General features: G+C 47.6%; 1 protein-coding gene and 1 pseudogene across 1 annotated transcript in view; one reads left to right on the top strand and one right to left on the bottom strand.

Annotated features, from left to right (window-relative positions):
* The window catches only part of Hebp1 (heme binding protein 1), a 31,791-nt gene extending 11,502 nt beyond the window's left edge, over nt 1–20,289 (top strand). The window contains exons 2-4 of the mRNA XM_021191430.1: nt 2,898–3,036; nt 5,230–5,410; nt 19,756–20,289. Of these exons, the coding sequence (XP_021047089.1) occupies nt 2,898–3,036; nt 5,230–5,410; nt 19,756–19,930 (495 nt within the window). The 3' untranslated portion in view covers nt 19,931–20,289. The remainder of the gene's footprint in view (nt 1–2,897; nt 3,037–5,229; nt 5,411–19,755) is intronic.
* On the bottom strand, nt 9,077–9,183 carry LOC115063533 (annotated as a pseudogene).
* Nucleotides 20,290–20,575: the final 286 nt, after the last annotated feature.

Genomic DNA, 20,575 nt, shown 5'->3' with positions numbered 1-20,575 from the left:
AGGGGAGCAGGGGCGGGGGTGGGGTATAGGGAACTTTCGGGATAGCATTTGAAATGGAAATAAAGAAAATATCTATAAAAAAAAATAAATAGCAAAAAACAAAACCAAAAAAAAAAAAACAAAACAAAACAAAACAAAAAACCCCGTGTGGTTTCTTGTCCACGAAGACTTTATTTTTCAACTCCAACAGCGCCCCATCTCCAGACAGTAAAATCAAGAGAGATTTACTTTCAAAGCATTGAGAAAAAGTCTCTCGGCCAGAAGAGGGGAAAAGATTAGAAAGGAGAAAGTTACATTGTGCCCCTCACTCAGGGTCACGTGTTAGTGCTGCAGAATTTTGGTTCAGCCACATACATAGAATGGCTGATATAGAAATACTTTCTCAGAGCAAGAGAGATGGCTCAGCAGTTAGGAGCACTGCCTGTTCTTCCAGAGGACCCAGGTTCAACTTCCAGTACCCACATAGTGGCTCACAACTGTCAGTAACTTGAGTGTCAGGGGATCCAATGCCCTCTTCTAGCCTGCTGTGCACCAAGCACATCCATGACACATAGACATAAATACACACAAACAAACTAGCTAACAAAACCAACACAGTGGTGGTGCTCACCTTTAATCCCAGCACTAAGGAGGCAGAGGCAAGCAGAACTCTGTGAATTTGAGGTCAGCCTGGTCTACAGAGCAAGTCCAGGACAGCCAAGGCTATGCAGAGAAACCCTGTCAACCCCGTCTCGAACGAAGAAAAAGAAACGGCTTTCTTTTTGTGGCTTGTAATTTTTTTTAAGTTGGGGAACAGAAATGAGAAAGTCCAGGGACACAAGGCTACATCTGGAAAACATCACTTGGCAAGGTGAGGGGACAGGCGGCCAAAGGAGAGCTGCGTCTTTGTCCTGAGTCTGAACACCAGGGGAGGACTAATGGCGACAATGAGATGGAGGCTGGGTACAAAGGTCAGACCTTAGCTGAGAAAGGCTTTGTGTGGGAAGAGAGACTGCAGCATCAGGGGATGCGAACTGAGAGGCTGGGAATACAGTGCCCTGGTGGGACTGATGGAGCAGCATCTGAGGCCCATTGAGGGAAAGTGGGATCTGCCCCTGGATGGAGACACACCATCATCTCCTCCCTTCAGAGCTCCTGCAGTCGGGCAGGCTAGTCACCCCACCAAGGGACCATCCTCAGGAAGGAGGGTTGCCATAAAGAGGTTGGAGTATCCCTTATCCATTTCAGGAGATAATGTCATAACTTTCCTTCCCAGAGTTCCAGCCCTCAGTAGTGTACAGAGCTGTAGTCAAGCTTGCCTGCTTCCTGGTTTACTCAGAAAAGCACGCCATGTCTTCCTTCCCCCAGCCCCATACCTCAGGCCTCACTTTCTTGAAAGCTACCCCTCACACAGAGACAGCCTCCATATCAGTGTCAGTCCAATGGCTTGTTCTCTCTTCTTTCATCTCCTTATCAGTGTCAGTCCAATGGCTCATTCTTTCCCCTCTCCTCCATGTCAGTGGCAGTCAAGCGGCTAGCTCTTTCCTTTCTCCCCCAGGCAGCTCACCTGGCCTGGGCAGGTTGGTTTGTTTAGCTCTTTTGACCCTGTTTTTAAGTTCTTTTATTAATGAGTCTAAGAACCCCAAGAAGGAACCCCCATTTCTTCAGTAACGTGGCAACTCTAATGAGACCCCACAAATTTATGGTAACTTCTACTGGGTCCCATCCCCATCCCCATCCCCATCCCCAAAAGAAATAAACACACAGAGAAAGAGAGAAAGAGGGAGTAAGGACTAGCTTGGTGGTAGAGCTTCTAAACACACACATACACACACACACAGTACACACACACACAGTACACACACACACACACACACACACACACACTCATCAAGGGCACCAGGCTCCCTCTTGACACAAGAATAAACAGAGGTATTCGGTAGTGTTGAGTCTTTTCTTCCTCTGGTGGTGCTGGGGATATAGCCGAGGGCTTCCCCCACAGTAGGTCTACTTCAGAGTCGCTGTATCCCAGCCCTCTAACAAATCACAGCCATACTTCTAGAACAAGGTTGTCATTGGGATTTTCAGTTTCTGGGAGATTGTTGCTATTAATGCATTTTTTGTTTATTTTCTCCTTTCCATGCTTTTCTTTGCTTTTCTGGCATCTACCAAATGTTGGATCTCCTGTGCATTTTTGGTTGGCTATTTATTTATTTATTTATTTATTTATTTATTTATTTATTTATTTATTTATTTGTGTGTGTGTGTGTACATGTGTGTTCGTTCATGTGAGTGAGTACACACATGTGTGACAGTCAGGGGACAACCTGCAGAAGTTGGACTTCACCTTCCACCACACGGCACCTATGAATCGAACCTCAGTCATCAGGCTCAGTAACAAGTGCCTTTACCTGCTGAGCCACCCCATCGTTGGCTGTCATAATTAATGTCTTAAATCATGATGAATTTATACATAATGATAAGCTTCATTAGGAGAGTTCCATTGACTCTCTCTCTAAATAAGAACACTTTGTGCTTACTTGACTCTTCTCCCCATGCTCTCCACATGGTCCCCCTCAGAATATCAATTACAAGATTACTTTGGTTGCTTGGTTAGCAGTGGTTTTCTTTGGGACAGCATGTCATGTAGCCCAGGCTGGCCTCCAACTTATGTAGCTGAGGATAACCTTGAACTCCTGTTCTGTCTCCACCTCCCAAGTGCTATGGTTACAGGTGTGCACTATCCCTTTCTATGAGAATTTTAAATATCTTTTGATAGTCTACACTTATAAAAATCTCAGAGTCTATTTCTTAGAGTGCTTCCTATCAAGTCTGTCTCCACACAGTCACCCACTCTGGGGGTTTCTCGCTGCTTTGAGCTCCTTTGTTCTCACTCCCCGTGTCTCCCACATCTCCAGGAAGATGTCTCCTATGAAGAAAGAGCCTGTGAAGGGGGGAAGTTTGCTACTGTGGAAGTGACAGACAAGCCTGTGGATGAGGCTCTCCGGGAAGCAATGCCCAAGATCATGAAATATGTGGGTGGCACCAATGACAAAGGTGAGCGTCCCAGGGGGACAGGGCTCTGTGTGAACTCATGCTATCCTTGTAAACATCTGAGAGTAGCCGTGGACACCTGTGACTGCCTATTCCAATGTCATGTGCAGGAAATTCAAGGCAGGAAGCTTTGCCATCGGACCACTCTGATATCAGCCCAGCCTGCCTGTCAGGTTGAGCTATACACGGTCTCTGTCACTCAGTTCTTTGTAAGTTCAGAGCCAGGTGCTCGCCCTAGGTGTTTGTTTGTTTGTTAACACTGCCATGTTCACTGTGTCTTTGCATTGGGTAAATGGGCTAACCCACAGTAAGCTGAGTTCCATGCAAGGCATAGTTGTCATCTAACTAGAGACTCCTAGCACCAGGCTAGAAATCTGTCAGCCCTCAGACTGTGGATTACAGGAGCTGTGAGACTCAGTTTTGGTGGTTGAAGATCTGTGAGCTCTTAAAACATCCCTGACTTTAGGACATGGCTGCCCGCGCTCTCAACCCCAGTTCTAAAGTGGTTGGACTGAAGTTTCCTGTAAGGTACACCATGGGAGTGTAAATTATGATTTTTAAAATATTATTTATTAACTATGATTTATATGAGTACACTGTAGCTGTCTTCAGACACACCAGAAGAGAGCATCAGATGCCACGACAGATGGTTGTGAGCCACCATGTATGTGCTGGGAATTGAACTCAGGACCTTTCAGAAGAGCAGTCAGTGCTCTTAACCACTGAGCCATCTCTCCAGACCAGTTACAATTGGGGGAGGTGGGGGGCGGGGGACTGGGTCTTTACATAGCCCTGGATGTCCTGGAACTCACTATGTAGATGAGGCTGTCTTCAAACTCTCTGAGACCCACGTGCCTCTGTCTCCTGAGGACCCTTAAGCAGCTGTCTGACTTAGGTGGCCCTGTAGGATTCCTGCAAATTAGCCGTGGTTTTAAAAGAAAAATGAAACTAGAGATGCTGGGTTTAATTTTTGAGTGTTTTTCATACTGGACTTAGAAAGGCAATGAAGAATTATTTTTAACTATGCTAATATTTTCTTGGAGCAAAGTAAGCAGGCTTTGGAAAATAAGTTAACCCGTAAGAAGTCAGCAAAAAGGTTTTTTGTTTTTTTGTTTTCTTAACTGTTAGAGCATTTCTTTGGGTGAGAATATGTATGAAGAAAACTCTATGACTAACTTCCTCCTTCTTTCTGGTTCACTCATTGTCTCTTTAGCGCTTCTTCTCAGCACTGGCATCAAACCCGGGGCCTCGGGTGTGCTGAGCAAATGCTCTACCGCTGAGCTCCAGCCCCAGCTGGTGGATTTCGAGTCAGGATCTTGCTGTGAAGCTCAGGCTGCTGGAGCTTCCAATCCTTCCCCTTCCCCGAGTGCTGGCATTAGAGGCATGCACCACCACCACTGGGCGCTTTCAAGGCCTTTTCATATAAACTGGGTATTCCCGCAATAGCATATTTTGTGTCTGCAGCTTGCTGTTTTGTAATTACCCTCTGCGGCTAAGCATCTTAAGTATAGTTACTCATAGCTGCACTGTATGGCATTGTGCCTCCCTAATTCACTCAGAAATACTCCTGTTTTGACCAGTTACAAACTATCCTGCAGGTAGTCTTATCATCCATACTCTTCCATAGTGTGTATTTTTTTTCTCAAAAATACAGGTGCTTATGTATCTACATTCTTGCTATGTTGTCACCAAATAGTTTTTGGTTTTGTTTTCTTTAAGCATGGGGGGGGGGGTAGAGTTGGAGAGATGGCTGAATGGTTAGGGTCGATTATTGCTCTTACAGAAGACCTAAACTCAGTTCCTAGCAAATTGAAAAACTGGAGAGATGGTTCTGTGCCTCAGATCACAGGCTGCCCCTGCAGGGGACCAGTGCTCCATTCCCAGCCCCCACCTGGTGGTCCACAGCCATCCATGACCCCCTTTCCAGGGCATTGCTGCCCTCTGCTACCCTCCACAGATACTACATGAGCAGGGTGCATATAAACTCCCAAAGGACACATACAAACATACAACATGGATAAATGGTGCCACCGATGCCAACCTCCAGCATATACAAGGAAGGACATTGCACATGTCGAATTTATGTACTTACTGCCTGAAATGTTTGTTGCTCATTTAAAAAAAAAATCACCATGGAAGAGAACTGAGACTATGCCCTCTGTCTAACGTCTGTCCCTCTGTGTTCTGATGCTTCAGGAGTCGGCATGGGTATGACAGTTCCTGTCTCTTTTGCCGTGTTTCCCAATGAAGATGGCTCCCTACAGAAGAAACTGAAAGTCTGGTTCCGGATTCCGAACCAATTTCAAGGCAGCCCACCGGCCCCCAGTGATGAGAGTGTAAAGATCGAGGAGCGGGAGGGCATCACTGTCTATTCTACGTAAGGAGACGGTTCTTAACGTTTTCTGGTCCTAGCCACTCCTCGGATCTTAGTGAATATTTACATTGGCTTTTCACCATTGCTTAATTCAATGAGGAAGCACTGAGTCGTGGCAGTAACTCACTTTAATTTCTGCAGGCTGTAGCACAAATGCATTTGTGGTTTATCTGGATAAATGCCTTGGCCTGTAGCCATATTGATAGGTAGAAAGAGTCACCTTAGCCTAAGCATAAGATGGACACCTGTATTAGCCATAGCAGGTTCTTAGAAAATCCAAGGGATATATAAATGTGTGTGTGTGTGCGTGCGTGTGTGTGTGTGTGTGTGTGTGAATAATATATATATGCCAGTACTATATGTGTCAATAATGTATATGTCAATAATATTGACAATAGTTTGTGTGAATAATATATGCCAGTACTATATATATCAATAATGTATATGTCAATAATATTGACGATTTTGTGTGTGTGTGTGTGTGTGTGTGTGTATGTGTGTGTGTGTGTGTGTGTGTGTGTAATAGTTTGGGGTCATGGATATAGCTGGGGACTACATGATTTACACGCCAGGCCTCCTTAGATATAGAATGGTAGAGAGCTTGTCAGAGCTGAACAACCAGCCCCCAACTTTTTCCTGGACTGTGGTTCTTTAGGGGAAGGACACATCCGCCCTCCTGTCCCCTGGCTCTGTGTTAGGACTCCTCCACAGTTACATTTCTTCACTATAGAAAGCAGTAGGTGCAAACTGTTGCCTGTTCTTTCTTGCTTTACTTTGCCTTGTTTTCTTGTGCTGGGAATTAAACCCAACACCCCATGCACGCTGAGTTTGTATTCTACTGTCTGTCCGTGCCAGATGCTATCTGCTAATCCTCAGACATCTGTGGGGCTCTAGTGAGATCTGCCGGGCTCGGGGCCCAACCACAGTGGCCAAAGAGTTGTGCTCTCCTAAAGGAGTGGGATGGAGGCTCGGCTAGCCAGTGGGGCGTGGGAGGTTGGGCACTGAAGTCCAGAAGTGATCTCAGTAGGCTCAAGCAGCTTCCAGGGGACAAAAGCTTCAGGAGAGAACTCTCCTCCCCAAAAGGTGTCACAGCTCTTATATGACAGAAGCTCTCAGACAATCCTCAGTGAAGTAACTCTCACGCCTTTATTTCTTCTGGACAGGGTCTTATGTATATATATATTGGAGAGGGTTGGGGTCTGACAGCAGATGCTTTCTATTGACTTGGTCTGAGATCTTAGGGGTGCCTCATCTGCATGTGGAGGGGCTCTGGGGTGCTGCCTCTACTTGACTGATTGTCAGTGTCGTCCTCTCCATGGAGTGCCATGGCCTCTTGACCCCTGTTTCGGCTGGGTGTAGGTGAAACCGCCTACTGTCGTCCTCAGGTATGAGGTGCAGGAGTTTCTGAGCTCAACCTTACCAAGTTTCCTGGCACAGTCTACTGCCCCATATTCTGCCACCAAGCTACTCATGCCCACAGTCTGGTGAGTGTGTTTTCACCTTTGGTCCTTAGTCTGTCCTCAGAAGTTAAGTCTCTTCGAGATAATTGGTGACTCCCTGTTTGTCAAAATCCTACAGTGTAACAGGCACCTAACCTGGTTCAGAGAAAGGCCAGAACCTTCACCAGTAGTAACCACAGGTTAGGGGTTGGGCTCAAGCTCAACTTCACAAAAATTAACTATACAAATGATTTTGCACTGCATGGTTTCTGTCCACTGAAAGCCCCCTCCCCCGCCCAACTGTGGCTATTAGGCTTCCATATTCTAATTCCTCCTGGGGGGGGGGGGAACCTTGTTCCCCAGAGCTAGCTTAGAATCACTAGAAAGCTAGTGTGGTGTGAGCATGCTTGCTGCAGACGTTCTTTGGCTGGGTGAACAGAGCCTCCCAGAGGACAGAGGGGGTGATGCAACCGTGCCGCTGACATGGAGTCCCCCAGTCCATGTGTCTTTCTATTCTCGCCCTCATTCATACCTCTGTACAGAGGCTTCTGAAAACTCTAGGCAGAGTTGGAGTAAGGCAGGAAGGTAACTGAGGCTCCCAGGATGCTAAGCTTAAGGAAGCTCTTACTCCTACAGTCGCCCGAGTGCAGGATGCGCACTGAGAGTAAGAGCCACCTTAAACCATACACTTTTAGTGTCCACTGGTCTCTCTGTCCATCTGCCCACTCTCCTTCCTGCTCTCTGAGAAGTGGGTGGCGGCCGCTGCGAGTAGTAATTTGAATTATGTAGTGTGATTCTCAGCTCTGCTGGATAATAGCAAGATGATGCTTTAGAAATTAGTAAGCCTCTTTCTTTTTAAAAACTTTTTGTTCCTTTGTGAATTTCACATCATGCACTCTAATTCTTTTCATCCCCTCCCCCCAACTCAAAGCCCTGGATCTGGGCCTGGGAGGTATCTGAGCTGGTCAGCGCACCGCACCACTGGCTCTCCCAATTTCATACCCTCAGGGCCAGCTCACTGACAACCCCCACCACCGGGTCCTGCTCTACCCCCACTGCTCAGGCCAGGTGTAGGGCCTGTAGCAGGTGAGGGACAGAGGCAGCTCTCCTGCTCTGATGACCTCAGGGCCAGCTTTCCTGCCCACCACAGGTGGCAAGGGCAAGGTGGGGGTCAGCTTTCTCACACTCACACCCTCAGGACCAGCTTCCCCACAACCCCACTACCAGGGTCAGCTCTACCAATCTGCCCAGGTGAGGTTCAGGGCCAGCTCCCCCAAGTGCTTCAGCTGGTAAAGGGAAGGGCCAACTCTCCTGCTCTCATGACCCTAGGGTAATGTCTCCTGGCTGCCACAAGTGGTGAGGGACAAGATGAGTGGTAGGTAGTGTTAGGTCTGCAAACACTTGTTCATATCCTCAGCGTGTCTCATAGGCAACTCCTGCAGTGTGAGGGGCTGCTCTCAGGAGCACTGCAGCTGGCTAGGGGTGGGATCAGCTCTCCTGTTCTCATGGCCCTGGGGCCAGCTCTCCCAGGATGACAGGTGAGGGGTGGGGCCAGTTCCACACAGCCCTCAGACATCAAGGTGTCCCCAGGCAACAGCCTATACCAAGGGATGTCTGTCTGGCCTTTAGTGATAACAGACCCCAGTTGCTACAGGGCCACAGGCCCAGATGTGGCCCCCAGTGGCAGCACAGGCCAGAACCCCACCATGGTCCCACAAGGCATCACCAGCTACTCACATCGGGCTGTTCCTCTCTCCCCTCCAGTCTCCAGTTCTACCTCTCTTCATTGTGCCCACATCCTTCTGTTTCTCTCTCTGCTTCATTCCTTCACCACTGCCTTGCTCCTCTCAGTGGTACCCAGGGTCTTTGAGTGTCTGGAGTTGTCTCAGGAGCACTATTCCCCTGCTCTGGCATTAAGGCACCAGGCAGGGGGTCCTCTCAGGCGTGATATGTGCCCCACCCCACCCCCAGACCTGTGTGACACCTGATTGGTGGTGTTCTCAGGCTAGCTCCCTGTCTAGGTACTACAGCACTGATCATCTTGTGCTACCTACCTTCTCACCCCACCCCCCAAGTGGGCCTATGGAGTCCTGTCTTGGGCTCACTTCTGCCAGGGGCTCTCAGTCCCAGGCAGGGTTCTTCTAGTCTCCTACTTGCTCTGGGTCCTAAGAGCCATCGGGGCTTGTGTCGTGCCAGACTGGCGGTCATCTCAGGCTAGCGTTTTCCTGGGAATGTTAGGCTACAAATCACAGGTCAGAGCTCTGAGGGTAGATGTAGCCTCTCCTCTCTGCCACCTACTGGTGCAAATGAGACACAGCAGCCACACCTGCAGGGAGTTAGTTTTCCCCATTGGCTAAGCACCCCTAATCAACATCCTGGGGTTCTTGTGGAAGCACTTATCAGTACTTTCTAAAGTACCATTTATACATCTCTTAATGCTTTATCTGATAACTACCTAAAGGTTGACACAATTGAATCAGTTCACTCCTCACCCCAGCCCCGCTACCAGTCTTTTATCCTTTCACCCAGTCCGCCCCAGCCCAGTCTTTTATCCCTTCATCCAGTCCTGCCTCAGAAGCCAAGTCTCTCCTAAGTGATTGGTGACTCCCCATCTGTTGAAATCCCACTGTGCGACAGGTGCCTGGCCTTGTACAGCGCCGGGTCAAGCACTCTCAGCAGCAGTAGTCACAGTTGCAGATGGGGCTGATCTCAGAATAGTGAGAGGCACTGGCCACCCTTCTGTTGCTGTGGAGAAAAGCCACGGCCAGAAGTGACTTATGGAGGGAAGAGTTTATTTTGTGTTACGGTTCCAGAGGGAGAGCCCATAATGGTGGGTGACGAGGACGCACAGCAGCAGGAGGCCAGAGCTAGAAACTCAGCGATCACAACTTCATCAGGAAACACAAAACAGAGAGAGGAGAGCAGATGGGGCGAGACTATAAACTCTTAGAGCCCACAGCCAGTGACACCCTTCCTCCAGCAAAGCTCTGTCCCCAAACAGCATTACCACTGGGGACCAAGAGTTCAAATACCTCAGCCGATAGGGGTGCGCTTTGCACCCAAACCACCACAGTACAATTCCTGTTGTCTCTAAGTTATGGATACTTTCATTCTGAACATGCTGTCACTGAGCACTACACCCAGCCACCTATGGAAGGGAGAGAGCAAAAGATAGGGACGCCGTTTGCACTCATCCCTCAGCACAGATGGTCAGCTCAGGGACGGCTTCCATCACATGGTGACAGGGAAAACACTCTCAACTATTTTTTTTTTTTGAGTAATCTAGGCATTATATGATTTCATCCATAAATATTTTAATGGGACTATGGGATATTTTTAAAAATATTATCGTAATGCCATACTACTTCTAAATGTGAATAGCAATTTGTTAAATTCTAAAAATATAAACTATCTGATTTATTTCTCTAGCTGTTTGTTCTTTTGTTTGTTTGTTTGTTTGTTTTGGTGCTTGAGGCAGGGTCTCGTCATGTATTCCAAGCTGACCTTGAGTTCACAATCCTCCTGCCTCATCCCTAAGTGCCAGGATTAAAGGCACAGACGACCACGCCTGACTCCCCCATTATCTGACAGTTCATTTTTAAGGTTGATTTGAACTCATGCATCCTTTGAAATTAGCCCATTGATTGTGTGTATGTGTGTGTGTGTGTGTGTGTGCGCGTGTGTATGTGTTGTGTGCATGAGAGTGGGCATGTTTGTTCTACACGCGCATGAGGAAGTCGGAGACTCACTTTTGACAGTCAGTTTTCTAATTCATTGCAGGTTCTGGGGGTGAAACTCGGGTCATTAGGTTTATATAGCAAGCACTTTTACCTGCTGGACCATCTCATTGGTTTTGGTCAGTCCATTCGTAAGCCTTTTCACTCTGTAATTCTGCACACCGCAGAGCGTATTCATTTGTTCTTGTGGTTGGTGGATCACTGGCCCTGTTGCTTCCCAAAGCCTCAACCTTACTCCTGGCACTTACTTATGTGTCACTCTAACACGTCCTTTTGCCCCTGTGTTGCCTGTAGACTGTGTTTGGTACTAGAGATGCAGTCTGGCTGAGGCTTTTGAGTTTGGATCAAGAATCTTTCCTTGCTGTTTAGTCCCGTTAGGGATTCCTGTGTCTCTAGGTGCTGAGGCCTGGTGGGGGCTCCTGCGTCTGCTAAGCTGTGCTCCTGTGGAGTTGGCTGGTAAGCAGAGGATGTTCCGGCTTATGTGCCTGTCTCATGGGAGCTCATCAAATGATAGTGTCCTCTGTTTGCACCATCCTTTCTCAGTTGGCAGACTTCAACAAACACAAATCTCTCCTCTCCTCTCTCGGTTTTACGCAGGTGGAGTCACACAGAGAGCAAGAGGCATGGCTCTCTTCCTTTGCTAGCTTTTAGGATTATTGATTCCTTTCCTTGGTGTCTTCCAAAGGTGGTTCGGTTTGGTTTGTTTGTCTTCCTCTCTGGTTTGTTTTGCTTTGTTTTGGTTTTGGTTTGGGTTATGGTTGCTTGCTTGCTGGGTTTTGGTGTTTTAGTTTGGTTTTGTACGATCAACAGAAGCACGACTCAACACGCTGGCTGCATTGCACTGTTTCGAGCTTGTTCTTTGGTTTTTGTTGTTATTTTGTTCTTTCATTTATATATATATGTATGTATGTATATATATATATATATATATATATATATATATATATATATATATATATATATATATATATATATATATATATATGAAAATCTATTAGCCGGGCAGTGGTGGCGCACGCCTTTAATCTCAGCACTCGGGAGGCAGAGGCAGGCGTATTTCTGAGTTTGAGGCCACCTGGTCTACAAAGTGAGTTCCAGGACAGCCAGAGCTATACAGAGAAATCCTGTCTCGAAAAACCAAAGAAAACCAAACAAAAAACAAATAAAAACAAATACAGTTATGGGTATGCCATGAAGAGGGTGTAAAGGTCAGAGGACAGCTTTGGGTGCTGGGCCTCCGTGTTCTCTTTGTTTGAGACAGACTCTCTGTTCCTTGTCCGCTGTATGCCAAGCTAGCTAGCCTGCAAGTGTCCTGGATTCTCCCATCTTCACTTCCTATCACCCCAATAGAGCACTGACATTACAGATGCTTCAGCTATGTGTCTGGCTTTTATCGTGGGTACTCAAAGTTCAAACAGGATCGCATGCACACACTTTTACTTTTGCACCGAGTCATTTCCCCAGCCCCTCCCTCCCTTTTTGAGAATCTCAGAATACCACCCTGGCCTCGAACTCACTGTGTAGCCAGGGAGGACCTTGGACTTCTGGTCCCCATGCCCCCACCCTCTGAGTTCTGGGATTACAGGTGAGCACTAGTGTACCAGGATCTGAGGTTTTTATTCTCTCTGATGTGCATATTGTGTCATTTAGGACCAGTAGGAGCTACGTTGGTTTCCCGTTGACCTCTCAATCTGTTGACACACCTCTCGCCAGCTTTGGCATCTTCCTTATTTTCAAACACATCTTAACATTCCCTGCTCTCAAGCTAGAGTTAACCACTCCTCTAAGACCTGGTTCTTTATGATGAAAAAGGACACCTAGATAAAGGGTTGATTAGGACCAGAGAGGTGGCTCAGTGGCTATAAGCGTTAGCCACACAAGCCTGCTAACCTAAGTTCAGTTCCCAGAACCCACATAAAAACACAGGTGCAGTATCATGTATCTGTGCTCTCAGCCCCCTGTGGTGAGATGGAGGTGGGGACAGGAGAATCATCTGGAAGCCTATGGTCCAGCAAGCCTGGGGTATACAGTGAAGTAGTGCAAACGAGAGACCCCTGCCTCAACAAAATGGAGAGAGAGAATCAGTCCCCCAAGTTGTCCTCTGGCCTTCACATGTGCACCATGGCACATGCAAGCATGCACACACACATGCACAACATACATGCCCACATTAATAAATGTTAAAGGATTGATTAAGGGGCTAGAGAGACGGGTCAGTGGATAGCATCGCTTGCCTTGTAAACCAGAGGACCTGAGTTTGGATCCTCAGCACTTATGTGAAAAAGAAAAGGCCAGGTGCAGCAATACTCATGACCGATCCCAGTGCCAGAGAAGCAGAGACAGGAAGACAGGGGCTCATTGGCCAGCCAGTCTAGCAAAATCATCGAGCTCCGGGTATAGTGAGAGACATCGCAAAAAATAAGATGGTGAGAAATAAGGAAGACACCAATGCCAACCTCTCTGGTCTTCACACATGCATGCGTGCACACCACTATATACATGCATGAGCACACAAGGAGCATATGTACACACTACACATACCACACACATAAAGTGAATCCATGGAAAAAAAGGGTGGGAGGAAGGGATGGGGAAAGGGAACGGAGGACCAATTCCATGAAATCTGAACACACATCTATGAGCCTAGTACATGGGGGACTAGACTAGGAAGATGGTGAATCTGAGGCTAGCCTGGGGCACATAGGGAAACCTTGACACAAGCAAACAAAAACAAAATGTAGAAAAACCAAATACTGTCTTTCTTTAGCCTTGCTCTGTGGGTGAATGTTCTATAACTGAACAGACCATCCTAACTTTCCGTGAGCTTATTCCCCGGGCTGGCCACACGGTGTCACCACAAGTCAAATGTGCATTCACAGCACTTGGATCCTGTTGTCACAACCTGAAAACAAGGTTGGTAAGAGCAGGGAACAGAATTTCAATGAATATAGTGAGAATGCTTGATGACTAAATTCTTTTTCTGCAGCCTTTTAAAGAGGTGTCTACAGAGGGATTACACATTAGCTAGCAGGATTATGTAGATAAGTAGAATGCCTTAGGAAAAAAAAAAATACTACCTGAATAGGTCTTGTTGTTGTTGTTGTTGTTGCTGCTGCTGCTGCTGCTGCTGTTATTGTTGTTTTAAGACTTTGTTTGAGACAGGGTCTTACCATGTAGCCCTGGCTAGCCTGAAACTCACTGTGTAGACCAGACTGACCTGGAATATACAAGAGATCTGCTGGGATTAAAACTATGCCCCACTGTATATGTATGTATACATATACATATAAACACACACATTTATTTGGTGTATACATGACGGGGTCAGAATTCAACTTTCAGGAAATAGTTCTCTCTCTCTCCATCATGTGAGTTCTGGGGCTTGAACTCGGGTCTTCTGGCTTGGCAGCAAGCACCTTTACCAGCTGTGCCATCTCACAGGCCCCATCTGAATACTTTGGGGAATAGAATTTTCCTTACACTAAGGCTCGAGGTGATCTTCCAGATGACTGTCCTCCTTTTGCCCTCCGGGGTGAGAACTCAGCCCCCACAACTGGATTCTCAGCAGAGACTGGCAATAGACAGGCGAGACTGAGTGATTTAAGTGAGACTGTTTATGGAAGGAAGAGTTGGAGCCAGGGGTGGTGCCTTGTGCTGGTAACTCAGCACTAAGGAGTCAGAGGCAGGAGGTCCGCCATGAATCTGAAGCCAGCTAGGGCTTAATATAGTAAGCTCAAAGTATGTATATCAGTCCAGCCTGGGCTACAGAGTGTGACACTGTCTCCAAAAAGAAAAGAGGGAAGACTAGAAGGTGGAAGGGCCGGGGGCATGGCTCATAGACAGAGAGCATACTTCGCATGTGCAGGGTCTTTGGTTTGCTCCCAAGCAAACCAAACTAAGAAGAGAGAGGGAGCTGAGAGCCAGGGCCATGACAGTCAACGTGATGACATATGACTCATACGGCTTCCATGTCTGTGAGACAGAGATAATGATGCCTAATTTGTCATAAGGATGAGATAGGGTCATATATGTAAATGCCCATGCATCTCCAGGTATGCTGTGTTTCTGTCTGCCCATATAATCTCGGTATGCCTGACCTGACTGCTAACACTGGTGGTCAGGACAACACAGAGCAGAGGTTCTCTACCCTCTTACAGCTCTGGGCTCTGGGCTCTGGGCTCAAGGATGTCCTACCCAGTCAGCTCTTGCACTTGTTCAGTAGACATCAATGAAATGCGCTCTTCTCTGTGGAATTGAGATGGGCAGTTACTATGTTGGGTGCATAGCTGCTATGTATGTAGCTGGTTAGTTTTCTCAGCTTGGCACCATCTAGAGTCACCTGGTATCTTAGTTAGGGTTTCTGTTGCTCTGATGAAACACTATGACTAAAGCCAAGTTGGGGAGGGAAAGGTTTATTTGGTTTAAGCTTCTGCATCGTAGTCCATCACTGAAGGAGGTCAGAAGAGGAACTCAGACAGGGCAGGAACCTGGAGGCAGCAGCTGATGCAAAGGCCATAGAAGAGTTCGGCTTCCTGGCTTACTCTTCATGACATGCTCAACCCAAGACCACCAACCCAGGTGACCCCACCCACAATGGGCTGGGCCTCCCCCCCCCCATCAACACTCATTAATAAAGAGCCTTACCTACAGGCTTGCTCCTCTCCGATGGCCCTTGCTTGTGCCAAGTTGACATAAAACTAGTCAGCACATCTGGGAAGAGGGATCCTCAATTGAGAGACGACTTCCATTATATTAACCTGTCTTTGGCATTTTCTTGATTAACGATTGATATGCAAGAGCACAGCCCAACTATGAGAGGTGTAAGCCCTGGCCTGGTGGTGCTGGATGCTATAGGAAAGCAGGCTGAGCAAGCAGGAGTTGGGGAGGGGGAGAGGAGGAGAGCGAGAGAGAGAGAGAGAGAGAGAGAGAGAGAGAGAGAGAGAGAGAGAGAGAGAGACTCTATAGTAGTGGTTCTCAACTGTGGGGGTTGAACGACCCTTTCCCAGTGATCACATATCTGATATCCTGCATCTCAGATACTTACATTACGATTCAAAACAGTAGCAAAATTACAGTTCTGAAGTAGCAACAAAATAATTTCATGGTTGGGGTCACCACAACATGAGAGACAGTACTGAAGGGTCACAGCATTAGGAAGGTTGAGAACCACTGCTCTCTGGCCTCTACACTGGTTGCCACCTCCAGACTGAAATCCTCACTTCCTAGAGTGATGGACTGCACCATGGGAGTGTAAACCAAATAAACCCTTTCTGTCGTCCAAGTTGCTCTTGGTCGGTGTTTTCTCACAGTAACAGAAGGAGAAATTAGGACCACAGCTAACTCTGTAAACTGGTATCACCTCTTGTTAAAGTTTTAGACAACCTCAGTCATCTCCCCACCCCCATCCCCTACTCCCTGCCCCTTGACAGCACCACAAATTCGCTGAAAAAAAACATGGCATGCATATTGGCCTCCTTGACTGACTGAAGCTTGACTCTTGACCACCTCCTAACTTTCCTAGTCTTTCTAGTTTGCCTCTTTATTTTCTTCCTGAACGCACTTGCATGTGTGCATGCGTAGATACGCCTATGTCTTTCTGCTTCCATGGTGTACTGGATAGTTTTGTGTCAACTTGACACAGCTGGAGTTATCACAGAGAAAGGAGCTTTAGATGGGGAAATGCCCCCATGAGATCCAGCTGTGGGGCATTTTCTCAATTAGTGATCAAGGGGGAGAGGACCCTTGTGGGTGGGACCATCTCTGGGCTGGTAGTCTTGGATTCTATAAGAGAGCAGGCTGATCAAGCCAGGGGAAGCAAGCCAGTAACGAACATCCCTCCATGGCTTCTGCATCAGCTCCTGCTTTCTGACCTGCTTGAGTTCCAGTCCTGCATCCTTTGGTGATCAAAAGCAGTATGGAAATGTAAGCCAAATAAACCCTTTCCTCCCCAACTTGCTTCTTGGTTATGATGTTGTGCAGGAATAGAAACCCTGACTAAGACACATGGTAACCACGGTCGCTATTCTGACATGGGGTGAGATAAAATCCAGTGCCCTGGAGGACAGCCTCTTTGAAGGCAAGGAGTTACACGCCTATTAACAGGCTTACAGAACAGTCTGAGCACTCGATTTCCTGTGGGGAGCTCGAAGCACCTTACAAACATTCCTTCTCTCTCACTCAAGCACGCTCGTGAATGTGCAGAGCTGTGGACACGGAGCTGTCGTCCTGAGTGTGCGAGTGGAGGCTGAGACTGGTAGGGATGAGGCACTTGTTGGTGATGGCAGGCTGAGTCAGCCAGGCTGGGCCTCCTTCCTACGAGGGGCTGTGCTCCTGGGAGGACTTGGCTAGCTAGCTTGTTTGTCTTTCTGTGACTAGGGTTCAGAGTGAGTTGGTAAAATGAGCAGAGAAGACAGCACATGCCTGTATTTCTATGACCCTCCCAGCCGTGTTTGTTTCCTGGTAGTTTCTATAGCGAAGCAATAGGGAAGTTTTATTTTTATTACAAGCATCATGGACTGCCCAGGAATAAATGCAGGGGTTTTTCATGAGTGAACTTTATAAATTCTTGAGTGATGACATTCCCTTTGTCACTCTACCGGGTCTCCACTCCCAAGAAGCTTTCGATAGGTCCTCTTCCTGAAGTCACCACTGAGGGAGGTCTTAGGACCCCTGAGAGCAACCTTTCAGCTTTCTGAGCAACATCTGTACCTTGAATCGCTCCTCACTGACCAGAGCTAGTCGTATCTCTTCAGTGGAAAGAGGATCGTGCTCATCGAGGCAGAGAAGGCTGGAGGCAGGAGTGTGAGGCCGCTGGTCACACCACGTCCAGGGTCCTCAAGTGGAGAGTGAAAAATGCCAGGGATGCCAAAGCTTGCCTTGCTTGCTTTCTTCTCTTTCTTCCCCAGTCTTTGCGATGGCACTGCCTGCATCCACTCCGTCCTGTTAGACCTGTAGGAAAACATCCTTACAGGCACACCCTGAAATGCATACCCTAGGTGATGCCAAATCCAGCCAAGCTGGCAAAAATGGCTTATCATACGGTGTCAGACAGATATAAAGATACCACGTGAGGGCTGTTGAGATGGCCCAGCTGGTGAAGGTGCTGGCTGATCCGAGTGTAAGCCCTAGGGTCCACATGGTGAAAAGAAATGACTGTACAGTCGGTTCTCTGTTCCCACACACCATGGCACCATGCTGTGCACATGTGTGCACACACACACATTGAATAAGTGAATGAATGAATGAATGAACGAACGATACTGTCTCTTTTGCATAACTGACCTGAGCAGCTACAGATTTTAGTCCCTGTGCAGGACCTAGAATAATCACTTCATAGACACCAAGGGGAAACTGTAACAGTGGTACCTACTGTGTGGCAAGCACTGTACTGGGCAGTCTTTTCTCCCTTCATTTCCCCAGCAGACTCTCAAGATGAGTGCCGTTATCATCATCCTTACTTAACAAAGGGCTCAAACATTCAAGACACTAAAGGATTTGATCTTGACTGTGAGCTGGAAAGTGCTGGGCTATGATCGGAGCTTGCAGGCAACCATTCTGCCTCCAGTTGAGGAAAGGTTCACTTAAGTACAGTACTTCTGGACCCGCTCAAAATCAGTCTTTTGGTATTGTTTTTGTTTCGATGTTTAAGATTTTGTTTTACGTTTAATTAGTTATGTGTCTGTCTGTGTGGTTTTATGTTTTTGGACACCAGAAAAGGGCATTGGATCCCCTGAAGCTGGAATTAGGGGCATTGTGAGCTGCCTGGCATGGGTGCTGGGACCTGAACTCGGGTCCTCTGTAGGAGCAACAGATGCTCTTAACCTCTGAGCCATCTCTCCAGTCCACCCCAAATCAGTACTTGAGAGAAGGAGAGTTATCCGCTTCGGGCAACAGTTTCATATCAAGGCAGAGTCTGTGAAAAGCCTTCTGCATGTTCCCATAGCCAGGGTCCTCTGAGGTGACTCTCAGACACAGACAATACAAAACTCCAAAGTCTTGCAGGCCATTGCTGCTAGAAAAGTCCTTGAAGCTTGTCTTCTTTCTTCTGATCCCATTTCCTCCTTGGCGAGGCTCAAAGAAACAGCTCAGCTGTCTTCTCTGCCTTCTACTCTCCCGTCAGTTTGCATGAAGAGCCAAGCTGCATTCATTTGAAATTGGCTTCATCGCCCTCCCTGTTGCTGGCTGTTGTTTGCAGTCCCTCGCAGGCGAAGTCCTGGGTGACCCTGTCATCAGCAGGCCGAGTGCTGGCTGAGCGTGACTAACCCGCTCGTAAAAGAGCCAAGCATGATTCAAAGAACTCCACCAAAAATAATGTATCATTTGGCCTCGTCTTGGCTGGGTCCAAAGTCAGATTTTGAGTCACGAAGCTCATTAGCAATGCGGGTGTATTTGACTCTAATAAAGAGGTTAGGGGAGCCCGGGTGTAGAGTGGTTTATTTACAGCTGGCTGCGGGATGAGTTTTGCTGTGGACGTAGTGATGTAAGAGACAGACTAATATGGGAAGCGACGGCATCTCTATCCCCCTTTCCTGCCATCACATAAATAGCCCACCTTGTGAGGGGTCTCTTCACTTCCTAGAAAAGGGAAGTTTTTATGATTTTGCAGAGAAGGGGGGTGATTAGAAGAATTAGGAAAGCAAATGAGGCTTCCATGCGGTCCCTCCCAAGATGTCCTTGGGTCCCAGCCTTGGTCAGCTCTGATCTAACGAAGCCACCTTGTGTCCCTGTTAGGACGCGCTCATTCAGGACAGCTGTCCTGTTTCAGAAGACACACAGCTGCTAACCCCATCTTGACAGCTCCACCTAGGTGTCTGTCCTTCCTGCTGGAGACAGGCTAAGAAGAGCAGCAGCTGAGGCAGCAGAGGGAGCCAGAGGAAATGGTGAAAGGCTCTGCCTGGGGCAGTCTGCCTCTCATAAGGAGGGCTCACAGTCAGCTTGTGACCACTGCTGCCTTTTGTTCCCCAAGTTACAGTGTTTAGTTGCGATATTGCATACAACACTCATAACACCAGGAAAAACAGTGCATATTTACAGATGAGGTGAAATGGACCCCCTTTGGGGGTCACCTCTCTGGCATGCTTGTCCTAACCGTGGCCGTGTCTTCTCTCTAAAAGACTTGTCTTCTCTGCAAGGTCATGTCCTTTCTTACCAGCCCTTGCTCTTCCATCTTTAGGCAATTCGGAGGCTATGCCAAGGAAGCAGACTACGTTGCTCACGCCACCCAGCTACGTACCACCCTGGAGGGCACACCAGCCACCTACCAGGGAGATGTCTACTACTGTGCAGGATATGATCCTCCCATGAAGCCCTATGGACGCCGTAACGAGGTCTGGCTTGTGAAGGCATGAGTCACTTGATGAACTGAGAACATCCTGGAAGGGTGCCACTGTGTCCCCTGACTTGGGGTCAAGAGGGGGCAGTACTTCTTCAGCTCCAATGTTCCTTCAAAATCCCTCACTGCTGGCTTTCTGAAATAAGCCAAGATTGGCAGCATCGTTCTTGAGTTAGAAAGTTCCATGGCAGACCAGAAAAAAAAATCCCAGTGGCATTTCCTCTGCCATCTGGGCCACTAAAAACTGATTTTTAATAATTATCAAATTTGTGTTTTTGTTAGTGAGGAAATATGTAACTTATGCATGAACCTTCATCTGTGATTCTTTTAAGAACTTTGTCTAGAAAGAAACCAAAAATACAAATCTTTGACGTATGCAGTGGAGACAGTTCTAAATGATTTCCCAGTTCTATAATTCTTCAAGAAATACTTACTTGTGTGTGTGTGTGCGCGCGCGTGTGCATGCGTGTGTGTGTGTGTGCGTGCGTGTGTGCGTGTGCGTGTGCGTGTGCGTGTGTGTGTGTTCATGTGTGGGCAGGTACTCTCAGAGCCCATCAGAAGGTATCAAATCCCATGGAGTTGGAGTTACAGGGGATTGGGAGCCGCCAGACTTGAGTTGCTGAGAACTGAACCAGGCCCTCCGGAAGAGCAGAAAGCACTC

Source organism: Mus pahari, chromosome 2 (genome assembly GCF_900095145.1).
Source record: "Mus pahari chromosome 2, PAHARI_EIJ_v1.1, whole genome shotgun sequence".
NCBI classification, from domain to species: Eukaryota; Metazoa; Chordata; class Mammalia; order Rodentia; family Muridae; genus Mus; species Mus pahari.
The sequence above is the reverse complement of the archived record's forward strand: the minus strand, read 5'-3'. Positions and strand labels throughout refer to the sequence as shown.